The following is a 23953-nucleotide window of genomic DNA, read 5'->3' on the forward strand; positions in this document are numbered from 1 at the left end:
GGTCACATCCCACTACTATTAGTTCGAATGTTTACCACTGCTGCTAACCTTAACAGCGTTAAAATAGCATATAATGGGGGTAAAATAAACTTATACCAATTTATTTATAGATTTCAGTGGATTTACAGGATATTACATTTGGAATTCACAGAGAAAATTAGAAATGTTTCAAAATTTCGCAAAAAAATTTCAACAGAACTAGGATTTTTTCTTCTGGTATTGACTAGAGTTACCAAAAGACATTTTAGAGTCAAATAAAATACGAAATAATTGTCCAATGTTTATTTATTAACAACACAGAGTAAATGAGACAGGTCCTTTGCAGTTGGCTCGCAGCGTCAGCCACTGCTTCTGGTTGGGGACGTACATCTCCGCAGGCATCAGCTGCTCCGCGCCGCTCGCTGAAACGCAAACCTTTGTATACATGATAAAAAAATCCTTAAAATACCTTAATTTGCTGCAGTTTTTTCTAAAAAACAAAACAACAAACAACGATTTGGTATGCCTAGTCTAAAAAAATATATGTTGCTCCCTCATAAATCTCAACTTCACAAACGTACGGTTCTTTTTTAATATTGCGCCGGTCTGAGGTCATCTGCTGTTACGAAATGCGATTGATTCATACAAATAATTAGCCCAGCCAAAAAATAACATATTGTTGCAATAACTAAAATAAAAAAAAGAGACTTTTTTTTAGTTTTATATGAGAATAGTGAAAGTAGTAACTGTTTGCAGGAAGATTAATATTAATCTAGTTTATAAGAAACTCATAGGAAGAGAGAAATGTCTTTGTCCCAGTCGATTAAAAATCAACCCATCTGCTTTTGCTGTCAATAGTCGGTCACTTCGCTAATTTGGCGAATTCAAGCCGTTTGCTAGTTTGCTACAATATAAAAAAAACATGTAAATTATCTCACCATCTTTCCGCATTGTGGAGTCCTGCATCGATATTAAGTCTCCGGGCGCGTGCAGCAGGAGTCTGCCTACGCCCTCACATCTGCTATAACAAAGGAATCATTAAATAGACATAAATAACAATAATAGTCGAAAATGGTAGAGCCCGCTTTAACATCTTCATATGAATAGATCGGCTCTCCCCCAGCAATTCCACAAAAAAGGCGGGAAGTGGGTACAATTCCGCGTCCAGCCTGATGAGTGTGGTGCCGGAGGCCTAATTAAAATCCCTTTCCCTTTCCACCCTTCATAAGAGGTAAAGATGGGAAGGATAAATGGATTTGACAGTGGAGGAGCCGCTCAGAAAGGGGAAATGTCCCTTTTATGTGCGTCTCCTCCGTCAATGAAGGGTAGGCAACGCATCTGCAATTGCAGATGTTTATGGGCAGCGGTTGCTTGCTATTTCGGTGGCCGCTTGCTCGTTTGCCATATTAAAAATAAATAAATAAATATATTTGAATGAAAATTTAAATTATTTAATTAAATCTCACCTTAAAACTTCATTTTGCAACATTTGTTTCCTAGAGACTGGTGATAATTGTTTGCATTGGTTGAGCCACACGCGGACTTCGTCGAAATCAGCCAGAAGTTGTAGAGCGGCCTCTTTACTGTAAATATTATTTAATATCATTATAATTTATCAAATAACTAACGTTTTCCTACAACTCTGTTCGCAGGGTATGAAAAAAACAACAGTATGTAGCCTATGTGTTCTTTCAAAGTCCAACATTTATGTCAAATTTCATCGGAATCCGCTGAGGCGTTTTGAAAATACCTTCTTGCATACATACATCCATCCATCCACTTAAACTTTTAGTAAAAAGTAAGATTAAAATGGAATAATCATACTAGTGTTATGGATGGATGTTGGTTAGTTTGTAGCCTAAACGGCTGAATGGATTTGGATCAAACTTAACATAGATGTAGAATATATTCTGGCAAATAACTTTTGTATTTTTTTAATTCCACGCAGAGTCACGGACAAAAGCAAGTAAAGTGTAAAGACAGCATCAAATGTATAAGTAAAAATTTAAATACTTACGTGAACTTAACTTTAGCGGCGTATATGTGGTGCAGCCAGGATTCGCACATGATTCTCAATATCAAGTTGAGGGAAGTGACGTCATCAGTCGCCTTTATTACAGGCAGCAACATTGTGTCTGAAACATAGCGCCAGGATACTGAAACGAATGAACACTTCGTAATTACCGCTTACAATCTGACTGATGTCAAAATATTAATGGAATTTGAAATTCAAGCGAGTAATAAATATTTAAGACACTGTTTCAGTATTTCAAAGTATTATAAAAATTGCCATTAACTTGCTAATAGTAATTGTTTTAGTAAGTTTTCTAAGCGTCAAATAGAATCATTAAATTATTCAAAATTAACCTTTTGAGCAATTAATTAGACATCTTACTAACATTCCAAATATGAATATTTAGATGGATGGATGTTTGTTAGAGTTTGTGGCTTAAACGGCTGAATGGATCTTGATGAAATTTAGCATAGATATAGAGGATAGTCTGGGAGAACACATAAGCTACTTGCTTTTGTTTAATTTTAATTCCACAGAGACAGATTCAGGAAAGCTAGTATAAAAAATTGTAACTTTTCTCTAAGAAGAGGACAAAATTCCGTTATGTGCAGAATCTAACAACTTATCACGGAATATTTTAGTGGACTAGGATCAATGCTTTTTTTATTTTCACATAATCAGTTACCTAAGAGAGAGGTAGACTTAGAAAGAGATGGATTGCGTAAAAGGTGATCAAGAAGGGAGTGATTGAGATGACGGATGATAGTTATTTGGAGGAAAATCTGGTGGACACTTAGAGAGTAGGATAAGGTAGGAGAGCTGATGTTCAGTTACCTAAGAAGTCCTGTACGTAAATAGAGAACTCCGGTAGAGGTTCTGAGACGCGGCGCCACTCCGCGTGGGTGGGGAATATCATGGTGAGATGCGCGAGGCTGGTGGTCGCGCACACACACGACAACACTTCTATAATCTCTTCGTTGGCGTCCTGATAACATTAATATATTTCCAAATCATGAGAAATTATAGTAATAGCTCTGGATGTGTATAGCTGGTCAGTTTTTTCAAACATCTGGCAATACATGAATTTTATTGTAAAATAAGGGTTTATATTAAAAAATGGAGCAGTACAAATAAACGTTTTGTTTGACTGCGACCTTGTGATAATTATTTACCGTACTTACTTTGAGTTTCTGTATGTTGACTTTGATTTCGGAAACTAACTTCTCCCGCATATTTGCACTTACTTTCTCATGAACACCAATATTCTCTGAAATATAAAAAATAAAATTATCCATAACATAACACACATTAACTCTTACTAATATTATAACTGCGAAATTTTAACTGCATGGATGTTTGTTAGAGGTTATCTCCAGAACGGCTCAACGGTTTTCAATGTTGTCACAAATGTAGAAAATCTAGAAGAAAACATAAGCTACCTACAAACAACAGCCGGTTCAAGGTATTCGATTATATTAAAACATTCATCGGAGTTTCATAGCTTATTATTTTATTTTTATACTACATTCCATAATTAATTTTTCACTAATTTAACTATTATTTTGTACACACCTGCTTCAATAGCGGCAGTGTGATCAGCGAATCGTAAGTTGGCGAGCTGTTCCAAGCAGACTTGCATGTCTTTGAGCGTGATGCGGAAGAAGTCGTCCATCTGCCACAAGTTGGCGAGACGCCGCGTCTCCGACACGCACCACAGTCGGTATGTATGGATGGAGTGATCTGCACAGTTAGGAAACTCTACTAAACGGCTGAACAGATTTCGATTAAATTTTGTATAGACATAAAGGAACATAGCCTACTCATATTTGTTCTTTTTAATTTCACGCGAACGGAGACGCGGGCGAAAGCCAGTTCAAAATATATTTAAAATTTATTAGAAATCTGATATCGGTATAGATTAAATCGCTTATTTAAAGCATTAATTTCAAGCCTAGCGTTTTAAGTCACACATGTCTCGATGTAATTTATGTTAATAACTGCACTCATAATGGTTTATTAAGGCTCTTTTAATATATCCCTAGTATTAAATCTACACTAAAAGTCTTCTTAAGTGACCATAATACTTTAAAAGACACAATAAACTTTAGTTGTATTCAACCAAACTAATGTTTTATAGTTTTCTAATGAGTTACCTTACAAAAGAATTATGATAAAAACATACCAAGTCTATGTAATACGGGGATTTGTTCTACGATAGGTAAATCTTCAATGGGCGCCCCCAAAATATGATCCCAAGTCACCTCGCACTGGTTGTTCAGAATTACCAACTGTTGAAGCATTAACGCAAAGGTCGCACCCGATACTGTACTCTAGAATATATATATTTATATATTACTAGCTGTTCTCGTGCTGCTTCATCCGCGTGAAATTATGAAAATTTTATTTTATTGTTTATATTTGTCAAATTATCAATAGCAATTGTCAAAATGACATGACATGATAAACCTTAGCAAATTTGCTGCCTTGATGTTGACAGCAACTTATGGTCTCTTTCCCACATTAGGGTTTTTATCCAAAATGTACCCACCCCCCTGAGTTTACCTACCCCCTGAGTTTAATGGCGAGAAAATATATAGCATAAAGCGTAACGTAAGTGAAGGTTTTTTTTTAAAAAAAAAAGAGAATTATTCAAAAATATGCTGTAATTGCTGAAATCTTAGGCAACAAAGAAGTGTGTGTTTACGATATATTATAATAGTATAGAAGTATAGATATGCTTCTATATAAATGCATGAATTGGTAAGAAATTTACAATTTACCTTACCTCAGTAATATAAACTGACAATTCAGGATACGTTTTCAAAGTTGTTGGTTTCAGATTCGTTGTAAATGTTGCTCTGAAATGAGTTAAAGAGATTAAAAAGGTTGTAGCTTATAATAATAATGTAGAGTTGCTGAAATTTCCACTTCTTGTACCATTACCTAGTGATTCAAAAGTGTTAGGTTGACCTGACTTTCAATGAAGTAAAATTAACGTTAAATAGTTCGGAAAACCAGCGAAAGGTTAATGTAGCTGGGAAACCGGCCATAAGTATTGTATCACCACGACCACGTTATCGTCTAAAAAACAAACTAATTTAGCAAAGTTTAAAAAAATATGACTTTTCACCTAGCAGCTATTGACTTCTCTTCCGCCTTATATTATTTAAAAATAACAAAATTTACCCAAAATGTCTATCCCAAGAAGTTGTTGTAACATGACATCCTAACGCATCAGCCAATATCCTTAAAGCTGATAGAATTAACTCCGGAGTATCTAAAAAGTATTCATTTGCTTAATCAACAGTTATGGATAATAACAAAATAAAGAGCTATCAGAAACCTACTATTAACATTGAACGTTGTGAATAACCATTGTCGAAGATTTTGACTAGTATTTGGCGATCTGAAAAACATACAAAATTTAGTAATAATTTATTGCGAAGAAATCAATTTGTAATTTATAAAAAAAATCTAAATACCTCGTCCCTAAAGGTAGTGTGGACCACCAGAGAATTATATGTTCCAAGCAACTGCCGACATCACCCCATAAAATGTTTTGATAATATTCCGTTACTTTGTGAGCAGCTTTCTTACTTACTTGTATTCGACCTTTAGAAAATTAATATTTTAACTAAGACAGTAAACTATCAGCCGAATACTGAATTCAATCTGATACACTTCTTAAACGACATTTACAATCTGTCAGATAGCAATATTTTAATGTAATTTACAGTTTAAGTGTGGCTTTATAATTTAAACGCTGATAGATTTAAGTTTCGTTTCAGTATTCGTCGTATTTCAGATTAAATAAAATAAATTAATTATCAGAAAAATAATGAATAAAATGTGACCAACATTAGAAATTATAATAAGTGTGTAAAAAACTATTTTAACAACATGTAACGTTTTGTTAAATATGTATATGGATTAAATTATGCTGTTTGTTACCTGTTTTAAGTTTTTTCACGCCGTTAGGTCCGAGCAGTGCTGGAGCAATATTAGCAACAGTATCTAGTAATATTTCTATGTAAATCTCTTCACTTTGTAGAATACTGTTTACGTTTTCTGAAAACAAACAGAGCATGCAAATCTGTTATTATTTCTCTATGAACTAAAACCACCTTCGATTTAAAATAATATTCGATTTAGCAATTTTTAGACAAATTACATCTGAGGGGAAAAATTGAAAAACCATCATGCGGTTAGTTGCCTTTAGTGTTCACTAAATAAAAAAAAAATGTCACAATCTCATTAAATACTAGATGTTGCTTGCGACTTCGCTCGCGTGAAATTAGAAAATAATATAAATTACAAAAGCTTACATTTTTTAATGGTGAAAGAATTTTTGAAACTGATCCAATATTTTGTAGTTATTTTAATACAAAAAAAATACAAATCTTTTCGCTTTATAACATTAGTATAGAAATGTCTACCTTCATTTTTCAAAACAGTATCCAAAACACATTCATTAGTTAACAGCGAGGTATAAGGAACATCGCCGTCAGAATGTTGACTGATAACATCGCTAAGTTTCTGTTTCCCATTTATCTTCTCTATCATGCTCTGTACTTGTTTCATCTTAGATTTTTTACTGTCTATAAAAGCTTCTCTTTTTTCAGCGACACTCAGCTGACGGGACGCGGAAGATGTTGGCGGTGTTATATGCTTTGTGAGTGTACTAAAAAGAATGAATTTATTTAACACGTTAAATGCCAACTTGGCACGAATGATCATTTTCATTCAAAAAATCAAGCATTAAGAACATTTGACTTTGTATACAGTTTTTAAATTTTATGACGTAAACACATTTTGCAATTGATTCGGATACGCATCGCGGAGATAATAATAGTTGAATAGTTAAATACTTACTGATAGATCTCTAAGCTATCAGCTGAGCTGGAACTAGATTCGACATCATCAACTCCTGGACTATACAATTTAACTAAACAGTTTATCAAACGATGACAGTTCACTTCTGCGCGACTTTTTGACAAGAACTGTATAAAAAACAATAGAAAAATTAAATATAGAATAGTTTGATACGCATATGAAGTATCGCATTAATTTTGTATGAAGGCAAATGTCGTACTTAATAGACAGGTGTTGTAATGACGAAACAAACACGCATAGCGAACAATCATAAACTATCGATATTCGGTTTAAATAAAATTTATCGAACATATTTTTATTATTTTCTTATTAACTAATATAGTGGACAATTCTAGTATTGATTATAGTATAGAGAATATAGCGATGACAATAATATAGTGAAATCCAATTCGATTACGTACGGCTGCAGTAGCAATAAATATTTATTTACTCTCATTAGTTGTAATAGTTCTGGTCATTATTGTTTTGACAAAACAGTGTTTTAATTTGAATCCATAACTATGAATCTATCGATTCGAACTTCTATGAGAGGTAAAATCGAAAATCAAAGAGATTGTTGCCTGCTTTTGCACAACCGTCCCTACCTTTAGACAAACTGTAGTTTGATTATTTTGGTAGCAAATTTAACGTGAATTAATACTAAAACCACGAAAGTGAGGGCAAATTAGAAACAATAATACATACCTGAACAATTTTAGTTAACGTTATCGGTTTGGTAGCGCTCACTGCTTGAGGATAAGTGTTACTGCACGAACTGAACTTAGATGTAAACTTTTTATAACTTAAACCCAACAAGTTATTGTAGATTTCAACTAACCTGAAAAGTTACAAACATATATTGAATAAGTTATTAAATACAGAAATTAAATATCCATTTAATACGCCCAATGCCACTACGATTTTTTTATAATAATAATCAAATGCCAGTGGCAGTGATTGTGTTAAAAAGGCAATTAAGGGCCTGTCCCATAATTCTTGTAAATTGTCAGATAACAATCCAACATCTAAAAGATGTGATGGATATATCGGATTTTGTTACTCTATCTGACAGTGACATCACTTTTTAGCTATCTGAGCCTCTATCAGCCAGGGGTGGGAAAGACAATGTTATAAACAAGCTCTCACCGTAAACATGATTCGAGCAGTTTTCGTGAGTCTTCTCTATGGAGGCAGGTATTTAATATCGTTGCAATAAGACTATAAATTGATTGCAACAATGTAAACCGACATCCACACAGTCTGTCAAATATATGATCGTGTTTGCTTATTAAGAGATCGTTGTCCTTTTTTAATCTCGCCAACTTTGGATTTAATTTGTAGAACGATTTAACTAATTTCGTTAGATATTCAATTATTTGTTCTAGCACCTTAAAAATTAATAATTAAAATAACAATAAAATTATTACACTATTGCGATTATGTCTTAAAAAAATTGCTATAGAAAAACACTTATATTGAACAAAATATGGTTAAAATATGGTTTTATAATCTGTTTAATCATACTAATATTATAAATGCGAAAGTTTAGATAGATGGATTGAACGGATTTCGATCAAATTTGGTATAGACGTAGAGGATAGTAGATAGATATAGTCTGGAAGAACACATAAGCTACGTACTTTTGTTTTTGTTTACCATGCAGACGGAGTCTCGGGCGAAAATTAGTAATGAAATAATTTACCTGTAAATTGACTAATTCCATAATATAGCTACGATTTAATGTATGAGGTATAGTACCCCCAGGGGTTGACCTCCATTTATTGTCACATTCTGATATCACTTTGGTGATCGCAAAACAAACAGCCTCCATCTCTCGAGAGTGTTTGAATAGTTCTTGTTCCTCTGAAGTTTCTTCGCTTAACCATTTATTACTGTTCACTTTTGTTGATATCATATTACAACTAGAGATAGCTTAGTTGTAATACATTAAATATTTTTAGAGTATTATAAAGAGGAAATATTTGTATTTTTGGTATTTCGTATGTATTAAAATAACTCAAAAACTACTAGATTGATTTCAAAAATTCTTGCACCATTAAAAACTATCTTATCACGGAGTAACATAGGCTATGTTTTTTATTGCACCCGGGCGAAGTCGCGAGCAACAGCAAGTCATTAATAACCCACATTTAAGAAATCGAAAAATGTATATTTTACCTTTATTTATATGATTTATTTATTGTACCGCAGGAACTACGATGCTACATTTCACTAAGTTCCATGGTTGCAAAGATTTCAGAAGTTAACGTTAAATTAAAAATAATATTTAGTCAAGTACATTGAAAGTTGTGTACTGTTGGAAAGCATGTTTGCAACTAGACTGCAAAGCATTGTGAGGGTTGAAATCGATGTGGAGACATCCGTACCAGCTGTCAAAAGAAAAGTTCGCGTCTAAGCCCTTGTACAACATAAGATTAGCAATCATTAAACTTTTTATTACTATTTGTCCTCGACCTTATAAGAGAGTAACAGAAAAGTTGATTGTAACTTTTATATATCACGAATATATCAGAATTATTTAGAAAACAATAAATACGATATATGACTTAAAAACGTTACGTTTTATTGAAGAGGTCTTTGAATGTCTTTTTATTTTTTTTTATATCGGAGGGTCGCAAAATGTATTTTTAGTTTTTACTGAATAAAACACTGCATATTTTTTTCTTACAAGTTTCCTTTTGATTTGAGGACATTTCAAACACATTTTAAAGTATGTTCTTCCATATTATGGAAGCAAATCGATAAATACTATATGCATAGAGATGTTAAGTGAAGTTCGAAAACGAATTGGGTTAAGGTGAGATCAAGGCGAGTGGCGTTATTCACGTAACAAGCACCTTGAACTGCGTTATTCGGTTGATTTACTCGTATCATTAAAAAAGAAATATAAGAAGACAGTAATTGCATTAAATTTACTGACAAAACATTTAAAAAAAAATTTTAGTCTTTAAATAAAATAATATTGACTAAAATGAACAAATTTTCCAAGTTAGTTTCTCACTTTTATATAATCAAATAACTATGGCATTATATATTCACTGTAAATAGTTTTTCCAAATATTTTTGTAGAAAAAATATCCAGAATTTCATTAAGGATATTTTTTTATGATAAATTACTGAGCCATTGGATACACGTATCTTTTCCATTATAATAACGTGATTCATCCGTGCCTCCACGTGATAAGAACGAAATGTGAAAACATTTTTTGCAGCGCTCTATTTTATTTCGACATGTCACGATATCTTAATAAATAGTTATAATCAAGTTTGGAAAGTAAAATAATAATTCTATCTTGTGAAAGTAACGGATAGAAAAAAAAACATTACTAGCTGTTGCTTGCGACTTCGCCCGTGAGAAATTAAAAAAATATAGCCTACGTTACTCACAGATAAATGACTTTTATACAAATATTTCCTTTTTATAACATTACTATAGATTAGAAAAATTAATTTATCTGTTTTTAACAAAATACAATACAAAAATTTTAAAAGGAAAATAAGGCTGGGGATTTAAAAAAAAGTTATATTCACAAAACTTTATTTCGCGAAACAATTAGATTAAAATTATCCCATACTAAATTAACAAAATATTTCACTACTTGTTCAATGAATATTGCGAAGCAACGTTTAGGAAGAAAATATCACAGTAAACAATTTATTACCTAACAATATTCATTTTAATGTAAATGAACTTCACTTATATAAACATATATAACACATAAAGTAATAATATAAGAAAGTTTTAAAACAATAAAGAATGTGGTATTCACATTTTTTTTTCTTTACTATGTTTTTTTAATCGAATTGAAATCACTTATAACTGAATACATTTATTGCATTGTGCTTATCTAAACTCCAATGTGTAGAATTATTTTTTTATTACATACTAAAATTGTTAAAAGCATAATTTCATAAGACCCAACCACGTAATTTTAAACTATAGTATTAAAAAAAATCGTAATCTACAATTACAATTACATAGACAATTATTGTCTTATGTCTACTTTTTGTCTCAAAACTAGTACTGAAGCTTTGCGTACGAAAATATTTTATTAAGGTTATGTTTTATTTAGCGTAAACATTTTTAAGGGGTGTTTGGGTATTTGTTGTTTTTTTTTTAGTTTATCCACGCAAAAAGCACCAAATGAATGATTTACTATAGAGATGTTTGAATTAAAAAGAGACAATAGTATACCTAATAAATATAAAAAAATATTAATGTCGAATTTTTTAAAGTAATAAAGAACATTAAAAATCTACTTTAATGGATTATAAATCATTTCTTACAACTAACAATTGAATGGTCGATATTATAAGAAGATTTTTTCAAAGGTGTCATATATAACAAAAATTAAACATTGTGTTATAACATGTAGCGTGACCATAATTGCATATTTTCATGACATTTTCCTCAATCATTTTTTTTTATAAAATTTGTATTTAAAGCTATATCAAAATTCAATATTTCATTTTTTTCTACAATATATACAAATAGCTTTTATTATGCAACTAACGTGATCGGCACTCGTGAGTCTAGTATTTTAACACCATTTATAATTTTCTCTACTTATCAATTGAGTTTCACAAAACATAATTTTTTAGTGTAAATTTTTGCTGTCTTCAAAACCATGTATATACAAAAACAATATACAGATATAGTCTAGTTAAAGAAACTGTATTTACTAATCTATCTTAGTCTACTCTTAACAAGCCTATTTGTTATTCAATGATGCAAAAATATATTTATATTTATACATGCAAATAGTTTAGTAAAAACAACAAAACTTGATTTCCTGTTAAACGTTAAAAAATAGTTAACTTTCCATTAACATCTAGTAACATCCCATTTTAATTAAAAGAGGATTGTGGCTTAGTGCTACTCAAACTTAACAATTTGTATTGCTTCGTTACACTTAGAAGCTATTTAAAAATGTATAACAAGTGAACACACGATATTTCATTTTCAAAAACAAAGGCCCTTACTAAGTCTATTTTTTTTATTACAGATATGATAATGATCAATTTAATTTTTACACTTTCTAACATTAGAAGGCAAAAACAGCAGCGTTCTTTTATTTAAAAAAAATATCCTATATAATATGAAAAAGAACATGATATGCCTTGTCAATGATCGAGAAAAAAATTCGTCAAATGAAATATAAATAACAATACATTTATTTATATAGAGATAAGTCTAAATAAACATAATAGTCAAATCTTAGAGCTTAAGTTCCCCAAAATTCATTAAAGATGAATTTCAACGTGAATTTACATATGTAAATTGCAAATTGGGGAAAAAATTGAAAAAAAAATTTTTTTTTAAACATTATTTTACACTCCTATTTTCAAATTCAAACAATATAAAAGTGCGGTTTTTTATGTAATTCTTCCCAATTAGGATTTGGGCATCCCCTTTTCATTTATAAGACAATGGCTCTGTCTTTGTTCCCTATGTTATATAACATTAACTCTTAACGACAGGAAAGAGACAAAATGCTAGAATAGGTCACAATTTGTAAGGGCCTTTTTAAATTTACATTAAAATTGATAAAACAATCAACTTACGTCAATCCGGCATGTCTATACTGGTCACAGGCACCACTGGCTTCATTGCTTCGTTTTTCTTCTGATTTTTCTGTGATTTTTTATCTTTTACTTTTTTATTTGTCTCTTCGTCCCTGTAGGGCTCCTGTGTGACCTCGCTCCGCATACTAGAGCGGTTCACGTTGTTATTGTACGCGATGTTCGCATACTCTTGTAGTAACGGAAACACTGACAGTAGAAACTGACAGAAATCTTTCCGTATACCAAACCACCCTGGAAACAAAATACGCCAATTCAAATATGGTATTAAAAAATTATATTTCTATTAAAAGACAACAACAAAAAGAAAGAAAAATCTTTATTTTTAACAAAATCGGTTTCGGTTTGTGTTCGCAATTTTTTTTTCCATATTACATATAATAATTGTTTATATAATGGAAAACATTACATCAAAAGTAAAAACTATTAATTAAGTATGTAATAAAAAGTTTTACTTACATTTGTTACCTCCTTTAGAACTAAAGGACATAACAATCAGTGTAGCGTAGCTTACAAACAGCGGGCTTACAACCACGATGTAAGAAAATGATGACAGTTCATCACGATTATCCAATTTATTCGTTAAAAGCACCTACAGAAAAAAAAACATTGCTAAAGTCGTACGATTAAAATCTTTTAAATACAATTTAGGAAAGCTAAATTTTCATTGTATCTAATCATCACCAGCTCACTATATGTCCCCACTGAGGGGCTCGGAGCCTACCCTAAGTAAGGGTGAAGAGGCCATAGTCAATAAATTTGTACCTAATAAAAATAACAATGTGGTAGTTTAAGATCAAATAAATTCAGTCAGATATTGGACACAAAAAAGGTTTCTACGAATGACCTAAAATACAAGGATGGCAATTTACTTTTAAGACAAACAAACATATATATACTATAACACGATAATTTTGAAAAATATCTTGCTTTGGCAGTCACCAAAGCATTATAATAGAAAAAATATGAAGCCAATATAATACATATTTGACCTACATACATCAACATGTATGTTCACTCATATATCTATAAATGTTTATTAAAACCGGTTATGTTAGGATCTAGATAACATTAACACAGCCTTGTTTTAATTAGTTACAATAGTAGTTACAAACTGGTACAAAGTATTTAATTATAAATAATCCTTCTAAGGTTGTAGAAATATTCTCATGAATCAATACCATTCTATTTTAAGCTGTCCAACTTTTTCTTATGCCATAAAGAACTTTTTATTACAGATATCCAAAAGCTTAGCAAAATTGCATAAGAGATAAAAATTGTTACTAAATTTAAATGGATTTCTTTCCTTCTTCCTGAAATACCTATCTTTTATCTCTCTCATGTAACAAACCGTTTGTCCTTGACATTTTAATCTTCATTCTATAAATTGCTTGTATTGAAATAGTTAAATTGCCTAATAAATTCATATATAACATACCTGGAACACCAATATTGGTATGACAGTAAATGTGTAGGCCAGTGCAGTGTTGAAGCTAGTCCGTCGTTGCTGTACATTGACCTCTGGCGTGCGTAACAATATTCCAGCGAATATTATACTATACAAAACCCCTAAAAGGATTTAGTACATTATTAATAGGAATCGATTTAATATTATAGCACAAATTTAATATTTAAAATAGTTTCAGCTTAAATACACAAGTTATTGTTGAAACATTTGTACAGTCAGCTACATGTTTTACATGCTACATGTTTTGTAACATTTACAAATCTGCAGACATGTACATGCCTTCAGTTAAAAAAATATGTATCCACAAATTCCCCCATATGCAATTGAACATCAGTATGTTTTATTGTTGCATACTTTTTAATATAATTTTTTAAACCAAAATATGAAACAAGTTTCTAAAGTATTATCATACTAATATTATAAATGCGAAAATATTGTTGGATGCTTCTTAGAGTTTGTTATCTAAAAGGCTGAACGATGAAAATTGGTATATATGTCTGGAAAAGTTGGTCTGGAAGAACACATAGACTTCTCACTTTTGTTATTGCAATACCATGTGGACAGAGTTGAGGGCGAAAGCTAGTAAACATATAAAGATTTATGCAGCTGACTGTACTAAATTTATTTTTGTGATTCTCTGAATAACAGTTTAACTCTGAATAATTTGTTTCGAAACAAGATATATAGGTTATAAATATTTGAAATCTTACATAAGAGCATAATGTAACTTTCTTTATATCTATTAAACATTGAAATCAATACCATCTACCATAAACTGAATAATTACAAGGTGACAGAAAATGAAAGGCTATGGACAGATAGGGCTGTTATTTCTGCAAGTTGTACTGATGATTTGGTCAATAGGAATATGATGGTGGCATAGGACAGATGTTTGTGGTAATATTTAGAGGTCATTGAGGCCCATGACCTAGGTGAATTATGGCTGACATGATGAAATGAAAAGGCAAAATAAACAGGAAAAGTACCATTTGAGTGTATGATAATGATAGTGGAGTAATTTGATATATAAATGATTAGAAAAATCATATAAAAAGCATACATACACTCACCTACAAGGCTTAGGCACATTAGTATCCATAATGGCACAAACACAACCTCCCATGACCAATGTATAAATGTATCCAGCTTCAATGCCAAGAATATAAACTGTAGAATATTTACAGCACAAAATAATTCAAGCTGAAAAAAATATATAAATAATTATTCACATTTCCTCATCATCATCATCATCTCCTTATCCTACTCCCATAGGGTCGGTGCAATTATTCATGTTTCCTCATTATTTAAATTTTCTAAGACAATGTTTTTAACCAAAGAAAAAAACTACCAAGTACCTTGTAGTTAAAATAAATTATTATAGACTCGATGATTAACTTATACTCTAATTAATGCAGTTTTAACAATAAAAAAAATAGGAAAAAAATAATTAATTATAAAGGTAATATCTTTTGTAGATTACATTAAGTAGTAATTAGCTAGTCACTAAAATAATTAAAATTGAATACCTACCTCATAGCTACGATCATGTTTCACAGACCATATACAAATAGCAATGGATACAATGCTGATGAATATTAAAGGAATAAAAACAAGTATCCATAAATGTCTGCTTGTGCTCAACTGGTCACATACAAGGAGTTCAAACATCAACAAGATTAAATGTATAGCAAGACTTATTAGCATAGCTTTATAGTGAATGTAAGCTTCACCTTCTAATCTGAAAAGACAAAGAATATACATTAAAGTATGTACTCGGCATGACCAACAGTAATATACATTTTAAGTAGAATATTATTTCATTTTATTAAATTTCCGAAATATTTGATGAAAAAGACTCAGGGAGTTTGTTTTTAATAAAAAATAATGTCAAAAATATTATATAAAAGCAACAAATGGTAATTAGTAATTAGTAATAGGAGAATATAAATAGTACATTGTACAAACCTGAAGTGTGGGTACTGCCACCAAACATATGTGCCAACTGTGGCACCAAGAATAACTAAAAATTTCCATATCCATATCGGGGTAAATACAGCCCAGTACGACCATGTAATAGTTTTGTCCAATTTCAAAGCCAATAACGCAGTAAATATTAGCAAACAAGTGTGCACCACGAATTTGCTGTGAAAACAAACAATATTTGTCAGAATTGCGATTTAAAAGCAAGCCTTATTTTGTAATTTATTATATTACCTGGGATTAAAATCCTGAAACAATGTCTGTAAATTCATTTCCATGCACATTAGGTCAATGACAATTTAAATAACATTTCATTTTATAATGGTTTTCTTCAGCTTCATTTATTTTTGTGAGCGTAAATTAATTATGTCACATAACACCAATACCATAGACAATTTATAGTTTTTAAAGTCACAGAGTATGTAAAACGTAAAGATGAATGTGATCATACGGAGGTAGTCACGGCAATACAAAGCAAACAACACAAGGTCAAAATGGTAGGAACCGGTAGAATTCAATTTAAAAAATCGATTAATCAAAATCAAATTGTCAAAGTCAAGTCAAATTTCAAGAAGGATAGTTAGGTTTTGTAAGTTATAATAATTCGGATTGTAAATATTAAATACGAAATACTAAACACTATTTAAAGACGTTGTTACCGTTATAAACTCCTCATAAGTAAAAATGGCTTCTCCGTCTCCAAAGTCGCCAGAACAGAGTGAAAAGAACAAACAGTATGACCGGCAATTACGGTTGTGGGGTGATCATGGTCAATCTGCACTAGAAAATGGGCATATCTGTTTAATAAATGCAACAGCTTTAGGAACCGAAATTCTAAAATCTATAGTTTTACCGGGCGTAGGCGCTGTTACTATTGTAGACGACAATATTGTGAGTGATGAAGACATTGGAAGTAACTTTTTCTTAGAATGTTCAAGTAAGAATTTGAATAGGGGATCAGAAGCGCTGCGATTGATAATAGAGCTAAATCCGGCTGTACAAGGGTATGCTGTTCAAGAACCTACAGATCAAATATTACTAGAGAATCCAGATTTTTATAAAAAATTCAGTGTGGTGATTGCTACATCTTTAAGTGAGAAAACTATACAAAACCTTTCAAACCATTTGTGGGAGATAAATGTTCCTTTCATATTATGTAGATCTGTTGGCTTCTTAGGTTCATTTAGGATTCAATTAAAAGAACATGCTATTGTAGAAAGCCATCCTGATAATGAACAACATGATTTACGCTTAGATGTCCCATTCCAAACATTATATGACTATTTGAATAGTTTTGAAATAGAATCATTGGATTTAAAAGATCATGGTCACATCCCTTGGATTGTTATTCTGTACAAAGCAGTTCAAAAATGGAAAACCACAAATTCAAACAGATGGCCTATGAGCAGAAAAGAGAAAAACGAGATTAAAGCAATCATAGATCAATTTAAAAGAATGGATGATAATGGTATGCCAATTTACGAAGAAAATTTTGAAGAAGCCCTAAGAGCTGTTAATACTGCACTGACACCAACATTTTTACCAGTAAAAATACAAGAGCTCTTGTATAGCAGCTCAGCAATTAATTTATCAAAAGAAAGTTCACCATTTTGGATCATGTGTTCTGCATTGCGGACATTTGTTGAAGCTGAAGGGAAAGGAAAACTTCCTGTTAGGGGTACACTCCCAGATATGACAGCATCAACAGATCATTATGTTACTCTACAAAATATTTATAGAAACCAAGCTGCAATTGATTCAGAAATAGTCTACAGAAAGGTCCAAGAAATTGTTATCCAATTGCACTGTGACCATATAAGTGAATCTGAAGTAAAATTATTCTGTAGACATGCTCATGATTTGCATCTAATTAAAGGATCTAGTATAGTTGGAGAATACCAGTTTAATAATACAGTATCATCTTACATTGCGCGGTTTTTGGAAGAACCTGATGTTATGATGGTGCATTATATTCTACTCAGAGCAGCGGAAATGTTTCGGTCCGAACATTGTAGAGCACCAGGTGAATGGGAACCAGAGAGTGATATATCTAAGTTAAAAACATGTGTTTCTAAGCTATTAACAGATATTTCTTGTTCACCATTTCCTAAAGATGATCATGTACATGAAATGTGCAGGTATGGTGGTGCGGAAATTCATAGTGTTTCAGCATTCTTAGGTGGCTGTGTTGCCCATGAAGCTATAAAAATTGTCACCAAACAATATAAGCCTGTGAACAACACTTTCATATATGATGGAGCTTCAACTAATACAGCCACATTCACATTTTAATAGTGATGTTTAATGCAATATAAGTTTTGAAAACTGTATTCCTACACTATTTATAACATTAAATGTTTATGATCAACAAGTATTTTATTCATTTACTAGCTTTTTCTATTACATTCCATTGCACATATGCTTTTACTAGCTATCACCCACAATATTGTTTGCAATTAAAAAAAAAACTTAATATGTAGTCTGTGTGTTCTTCCAGACTATGTTCTGTATCTGTGCCATAATTCATGGAGATCCATCCATTAAGATGTTACTTTCTAGTAAACATCAATCCATCCAAGCTATCACATTTGATAGTTTGCAAGCAATATGGAGCGCTTTATAAATATTTTAAAATAGAACAAAGGGGCCCATTTATGGATATGCAAGATATTGCAATTTGATTGTTGAGATTGAAATTTGCCACATTTTTGCCCAGGTTTTAGTTGAACAAGTTACAGTACATAAATAGATTTGACTAAAAAAAGGTTAAGAAAAGTTATATTCAGAAGGGAATAAAGGAATGGGTGTGAATGTGACAGCTTATATTGTCAATTGAGAATATAAATAAGTCGCATTATTCATCAAAGTTGTGTATTTTCAGTAAGGATCATAATCATTTATAACCTTAATATCAAGATAGAAAAGAAATGTCAGAAAACATTTGCAGTAACAATTTCAACATAAATTAGATAAAATAAAACATATCACAAGACTAAGAATAATTGAAACAAACTATACATTTGGCTAAAATCCACATGGCAGGATCTTTAGGTTATACCATCTTAACAACAGTAGGTTTTACTTTATACATATATGCCGGAGACTAGAATGTCTCTAAAATATACAACACAACATTGACAATTTCTCTTTATTTACCTACTTATTTCACCTTAGCCATAATTTCAATCGCAATGCATCTACACCATTGAGATAATATCGAAATAAGCGCTTGTCCCTGACAAAACCCAAATTCTCATATAACTTGAGCGCAGGCTTATTTGTTATTTCTGTTTCCAGCACAACTTCATCAGCATTGTCATTGATCATTGCCTGTAACAGATAAAAATATCCTTTATGAGTATATGCATAATAGTTATCATACAGGGTAAAATATCTATAGAGCCATGGAACAAGTTTATATCATAAACACGGATCATATTATTCTTGAATTCTGTCTATCAGAGAAGATTTGTTCTTTTTTCCTATTAGAAAAAGAACAGATCTTCAATCACTTGAATAGTGTTTTTTTATATTTTTAAAATTAAGATACGTACCTGTATAGCCTTTTCTACCAGCCGAGAACCAATCCTCCGTTTCCTGTATTGTTTGTCAACAGCCAACATTGCAATGTAGCCTCTTTTAACAATATTACGATGCATATCTAACTTACATACAATGGCACCAATACATTTCCCTTCATGTGTTGCCAAAAAGCAAAGCTTAGGCCAGTTGTGTATAAAATATCTATAAGTATAGATGGAGTAAGGTTCTGATAAATCTTTTTGTATTAGTCTCATAATCTCTGGCATTTGTAACTCAGATTCATATGATATAATGTCAATGTCGTCTATCTGAGCATCGTCAGAATGGCTGGACGTGTGGCACTCCCCTTCACCATTATTATATGAAGAGCAGGCTGCATCACTGTTACAGTTATCTGCTACTTCTTCTGTACACTGTAACCTATTTACATGTTTTGTAACTTCACAGAGGATTTCTTCTTGTGCTTCAGACTTGATAATAGAACCGACAGTCAGTTCTTCGCCAGAATGTGCACTTGTACCATTGGTTATGTTACTTTTAACTTTAATATTAAGAGTATTTGCTAATGCTTCGTTTAAATTTTCCTGAATAAAATTATCACTCGTTTCTTCAGTCGATTCCGCAGGATCTTTGGCCTTTTTATTTACGTTCTTCGTGCCCTTATATTTCTGACTGCATTTAATATTCTGTAAGTTTTCATCTGACACTTGATTCATATTGATGTACGTCTACCTATTTTATTTACACATTCACACGACGATAAGCTCATAGGAATACCAGAAAACTGTCCGGATTATACAAACAGTTGCTCGTCAAAATTGTAATAGACTATCACCGACATCTTGGGATAAAAGATTTAATTCATTGTAAAAGTGATCGGAGTATACCAATTTTCGCTTTGAGATACAAGTGATGTTTATTATTAAAATATTTAACTAAGAAACAATTCATATGAAAATATGTCTAGAAATATAGTAAATTTAAGAGAAGTCCAAGTTTAAGCCTTCCACAATCACATTGCAAAAAAGAACAATGTTGCCATATCACACTGTAAAGCTTGGCAGGAGGGCTTATTCTACGTTCATAAATACAAATCTGAAAGTCATGCAAGAACATTGAAAGGTTATTATGGAACAGGAACAGGATTATTTAAAATACTGATTTGTGATTTTTCACAAAAGATATCTTATTAACTTTGTAACAGATATTTCTTAGTTATATGTACTAGAAAATTAATTTAATTGAATCAATCTTTTCACAACTGGTAAATCGATGTAGATTTTTTAAGTTTCAGTAGGTCCTTGGACAGTTTAGAATTTAGTTTAAGTGTTTTGTTAGGGGGCGCTGTCATCGGGTTTCATGTGCGTTTTATGAAGTTATATGTATTTATTTGATACTAGCAGTTACGCGTGACTTCATCCACGTGGAATTAAAAAAAAGGACAAAATGTAGCCTATGTTACTCTACGACAACGTAGTTTTTAATGGTTAATGAATTTTTAAAATCGGCCCACTAGATTTTGAGTTATTTTAAAACATACAAAAATCCAAATGTTTTCTTCTGATAACACTAGTATGGCTTACTACGAATATAGATTGATTTATTTATTGACTTACTTATATGCTCTTTGTTTATTACAAATAAAAACGTAAGTTCAGTAATTAATTTTTAAACATCGCACCTGTAAATATACCAATTATAGCGTACAAGTGTACATTATAAACGTATTGAAGTTGACTATTTATTTTCAACAGGCGTTTTATCATTATATTTTTCTTTCAAATAAAATGTAATCTGTAGCAGGCAAATCACCACTGGGCTGATTTCACTTATTTCATACGTAATACATAGGACAAAGTATTGTAATAATTAAATGATGTTTTGTAAAATAAAACATCTAAGATGAAAACGGTTATGTTAACGCCATCTGTTAAGTCTTCATTAAGCTAACTCTAATAAACCAATGTAATAACATCTAACGTTATCCATTGTTATTAATTTTTGTATTTACAAACACTAGATACTAGATCAACAGTTAAGACTGCAATGTGTCTACCTGGTGGTCGTAGGAATAGTCATTAGGTAAAAATTGAAAATGAAAAAATGTTTTATTGAACACAACAAAATATGATGATTTTTAAAAACCACAAATGTTTGTATAACTTCTGTATTCAATTGTTTTTTCATTGCCATTTCGTGGTTTACTTAGCAGACATAGGGGAAGGCCCTTCCTGAAGCGATTACTATAATTACCCAACTGACTTAGGAGGGTAATGTGTTATTGATGCAATACTAAATACTGTACTGTTAGTGAGACTACATCTAGCCTAATATGAACCACGTAAATAATAAAGTTTAGATAGCATTCTAAGCAGTATGCGTACGTATGTAGTAATATAGTGGTGTTCACAATGACGTCATGGAGAGAAGCAACATGGCCGCCCAAAGCGCGCGCGTGTTACGTCGCGTCAGGTAGAATGCTCAATTCTGCATGAGGGCACGAGTACTCGATTCGACTCGAGCCCGAGTCTCGCTCTCTCGACTCGAGAAGTCGGCAGCGGCACACGAGCACGAGTTCAGTCAAGTTCAGTTCAGTACCCGGTTAACAGCCGGCGAGGCGGCGGCGTGATATGGCGCTGTAAATATCAAATACGCGCACGCCGCCTCTACGCGATTTTATATCATTTGTAAATACGCTTATACACAAATTGTTGTGTTAAATTAATAAGTGACGGTGGACTTAAATAAACGTTTATCGCTTCTATTACTGTTTGATTGGCTCAAAATCTGATTGGATTTTTTAATTAAAGATATAGTGCATTCGCGTACTAATACGGTAAATCACGTGAAAATTTATGTAGTCAGCTAATCATCAGGTACTGGTGACGTTTATGAGAAACATAGATAAAGCTGGTGTGTTCGAAGATAGGTAACTAATGTTAGCCTACGTAACTTACTATGTATAGAAGTGATACAGTACAATACTGAAAGGTTTCAATACAAACCTACTTGGTGATGTGTTAGATATTCCATTTTAAGAATTGATGATTTCAAAAACAACAATGGCGGATCGAGATCGTCCTGCGAAAACCCCAATAAGGGTGGGTTTTTATGATATAGAAAGGACTATAGGCAAAGGAAATTTTGCCGTTGTTAAATTAGCGCGACATCGAATTACGAAGACTGAGGTAAGACAGAATTTTTGTGTTTTTGTTAAATACTATTTTCAATACAGTTTTTTAAATAGATATACTTAGGTATATTAAAAACAATATTATTAGTAATTTCTACTTACCTACGTAAGAATGAATTTTTACGTTTTATTTAAACAAACAGAAAAAATAATTATGTAAGTATCTTTTGGTATGATCACATTGTAGAACTAGAAGTACTTACGAGTCAATTATGGTTACTAAGGGAGTCCCTTATATAAGAAGGTATAACTGCTGCAGTTAGTGATAGAAGGCTAGTGTAGCCTACTTGGTTTTCTAACAGTGTGACATTTTTCCCTTTTTAGTAATTATCGTGAAAACCCGAAAATTGCTAGGAAATAATGATTAGATAAACAAGTTTAATTGCATGAAAATATTGACGCTGGAAGAGATTTATAGGCGATGTTTTATTAAATAACAAACAAAAAAATACTTAGTATGTCTCGTGTTATCTTGATTTTAAATTTTATTGCTTAAGCGTAAAAAAGTTTTCTACATTATCAATAAATAAACGTAGCCGTGGGTTTTCATTGCCGAAACAACAGTCAAAAATTTTTGTTATCTCATTTTTGGTAAGGGAATAAAGGGGATGGCTATAGAATTTTGTGCAGGTGTTTTATTTGTGGAAACTGTCGGTAGCATTTTGTTAATTAACAGTACTATAATTTTATAACATGCGATTCACGGATACATGCGAAAATCACACTAACATTTTGACAAAAACAGGCGAAAATTGTTGTACTTAAGAGTAACTTAGCGCGAGAGCCGTTGGTAAGCGCTGATTAAACTACTTATGTTATTTTACGAAGTTAGCAATTATTATCCTAACATATATTATGTTCAAGATAAAAAAATAGCAATACTTATACGGATCTCGATGCGAGTTTTCTTATTTTTGGTGTAATTTCACTGAACAGGTGAACGCCCTTCTCGTTAAGTTAACTCGAAGGTGCCTTTTGCCTACGTTTTTTTTGTGATTCCGCCTGATACGAATTGAATTGCAAAATATCATCGTCTGGGTTGGCTCAGCGCGAACCTTGGTAAGGAATTAATGTGGGCGCTTTACATGAGGTACGTTTGGGTTTACGCGTTGGTGGACATGTTTATCGCTATTGTTTCCTGTTGGATATGACTCATTCTAAAAGGACGGGGAAGTTTGATTTTTTTGTATCAAAAGTTGCTCGTAATCATTTGATACTTGTTAATCTCTTTATTGATTTAGAGATTATAAGAGCAAGTTTAAATTACAACTAAAAATTGCTTCGCAGTTCGCATACATAA

General features: G+C 31.8%; 4 protein-coding genes across 5 annotated transcripts; 1 reads left to right on the plus strand and 3 right to left on the minus strand.

Moving 5' to 3' along the window:
• Positions 1 to 267: 267 nt before the first annotated feature.
• Positions 268 to 8859, minus strand: LOC106104428. The gene is made up of 18 exons (XM_013284482.1): positions 8568 to 8859; positions 8012 to 8253; positions 7571 to 7703; positions 6866 to 6993; positions 6430 to 6674; positions 5945 to 6061; positions 5476 to 5605; positions 5341 to 5399; positions 5180 to 5270; positions 4779 to 4851; positions 4176 to 4323; positions 3566 to 3733; positions 3175 to 3260; positions 2828 to 2978; positions 1997 to 2114; positions 1446 to 1562; positions 918 to 1000; positions 268 to 401 (listed from the first exon to the last, which is right to left on the minus strand). The coding sequence occupies exons 1-18, from the start codon at positions 8778 to 8780 to the stop codon at positions 289 to 291; spliced, it is 2415 nt and encodes an 804-aa protein (XP_013139936.1). The 5' UTR covers positions 8781 to 8859; the 3' UTR covers positions 268 to 288.
• Positions 8860 to 10880: 2021 nt separating this feature from the next.
• LOC106104424 (transmembrane protein 185B) lies at positions 10881 to 16305 on the minus strand. Of its 2 annotated transcripts, none has more exons than XM_013284478.1 (7): positions 16152 to 16305; positions 15903 to 16079; positions 15468 to 15675; positions 15008 to 15137; positions 13908 to 14038; positions 12929 to 13061; positions 10881 to 12703 (listed from the first exon to the last, which is right to left on the minus strand). In XM_013284478.1, exons 1-7 carry the CDS (start codon positions 16199 to 16201, stop codon positions 12453 to 12455), a joined length of 1080 nt encoding a protein of 359 aa, XP_013139932.1. In that variant the 5' UTR covers positions 16202 to 16305; the 3' UTR covers positions 10881 to 12452. The 2 variants fall into 2 exon arrangements, with proteins under 2 accessions (XP_013139932.1, XP_013139931.1); XM_013284477.1 differs by having other exon boundaries at positions 15002 to 15137.
• A 154-nt stretch (positions 16306 to 16459) lies between these two features.
• Positions 16460 to 18281, plus strand: LOC106104352 (NEDD8-activating enzyme E1 regulatory subunit). Its single transcript, XM_013284385.1, has one exon. The coding sequence runs from the start codon at positions 16602 to 16604 to the stop codon at positions 18207 to 18209; it is 1608 nt and encodes a 535-aa protein (XP_013139839.1). The 5' UTR covers positions 16460 to 16601; the 3' UTR covers positions 18210 to 18281.
• Positions 18282 to 18771: 490 nt separating this feature from the next.
• LOC106104354 (N-alpha-acetyltransferase 30-like) lies at positions 18772 to 20494 on the minus strand. The gene is made up of 2 exons (XM_013284387.1): positions 19472 to 20494; positions 18772 to 19247 (listed from the first exon to the last, which is right to left on the minus strand). The coding sequence occupies exons 1-2, from the start codon at positions 20174 to 20176 to the stop codon at positions 19083 to 19085; spliced, it is 870 nt and encodes a 289-aa protein (XP_013139841.1). The 5' UTR covers positions 20177 to 20494; the 3' UTR covers positions 18772 to 19082.
• Between the last annotated feature and the right edge of the window lie 3459 nt (positions 20495 to 23953).

Source organism: Papilio polytes, unplaced genomic scaffold, assembly GCF_000836215.1.
Source record: "Papilio polytes unplaced genomic scaffold, Ppol_1.0 DF823688.1, whole genome shotgun sequence".
Classification (NCBI taxonomy): Eukaryota; Metazoa; Arthropoda; class Insecta; order Lepidoptera; family Papilionidae; genus Papilio; species Papilio polytes.

Bases quoted from the DNA above. Each gene is read 5' to 3' on its own strand.
- LOC106104352 (XM_013284385.1), top strand. From the start codon at position 16,602: ATGGCTTCTCCGTCTCCAAAGTCGCCAGAACAGAGTGAAAAGAACAAA.
- LOC106104354 (XM_013284387.1), bottom strand. From the start codon at position 20,176: ATGAATCAAGTGTCAGATGAAAACTTACAGAATATTAAATGCAGTCAG. The intron at 19,248-19,471 runs GTACGTATCTTA...TATCTGTTACAG, and splicing joins TGGTAGAAAAGGCTATACAG to GCAATGATCAATGACAATGC.
- LOC106104428 (XM_013284482.1), bottom strand. From the start codon at position 8,780: ATGATATCAACAAAAGTGAACAGTAATAAATGGTTAAGCGAAGAAACT. The intron at 6,062-6,429 runs GTAGACATTTCT...GTTTGTTTTCAG, and splicing joins TACTGTTTTGAAAAATGAAG to AAAACGTAAACAGTATTCTA. The intron at 4,852-5,179 runs GTAAATTTTGTT...AACTCATTTCAG, and splicing joins TCTTGGGATAGACATTTTGG to AGCAACATTTACAACGAATC.
- LOC106104424 (XM_013284477.1), bottom strand. From the start codon at position 16,201: ATGTGCATGGAAATGAATTTACAGACATTGTTTCAGGATTTTAATCCC. The intron at 15,138-15,467 runs GTAGGTATTCAA...TATTTTTTTCAG, and splicing joins AACATGATCGTAGCTATGAG to CTTGAATTATTTTGTGCTGT. The intron at 14,039-15,001 runs GTATGTATGCTT...AAATCCTTTTAG, and splicing joins CCTAAGCCTTGTAGGTGAGT to GGGTTTTGTATAGTATAATA.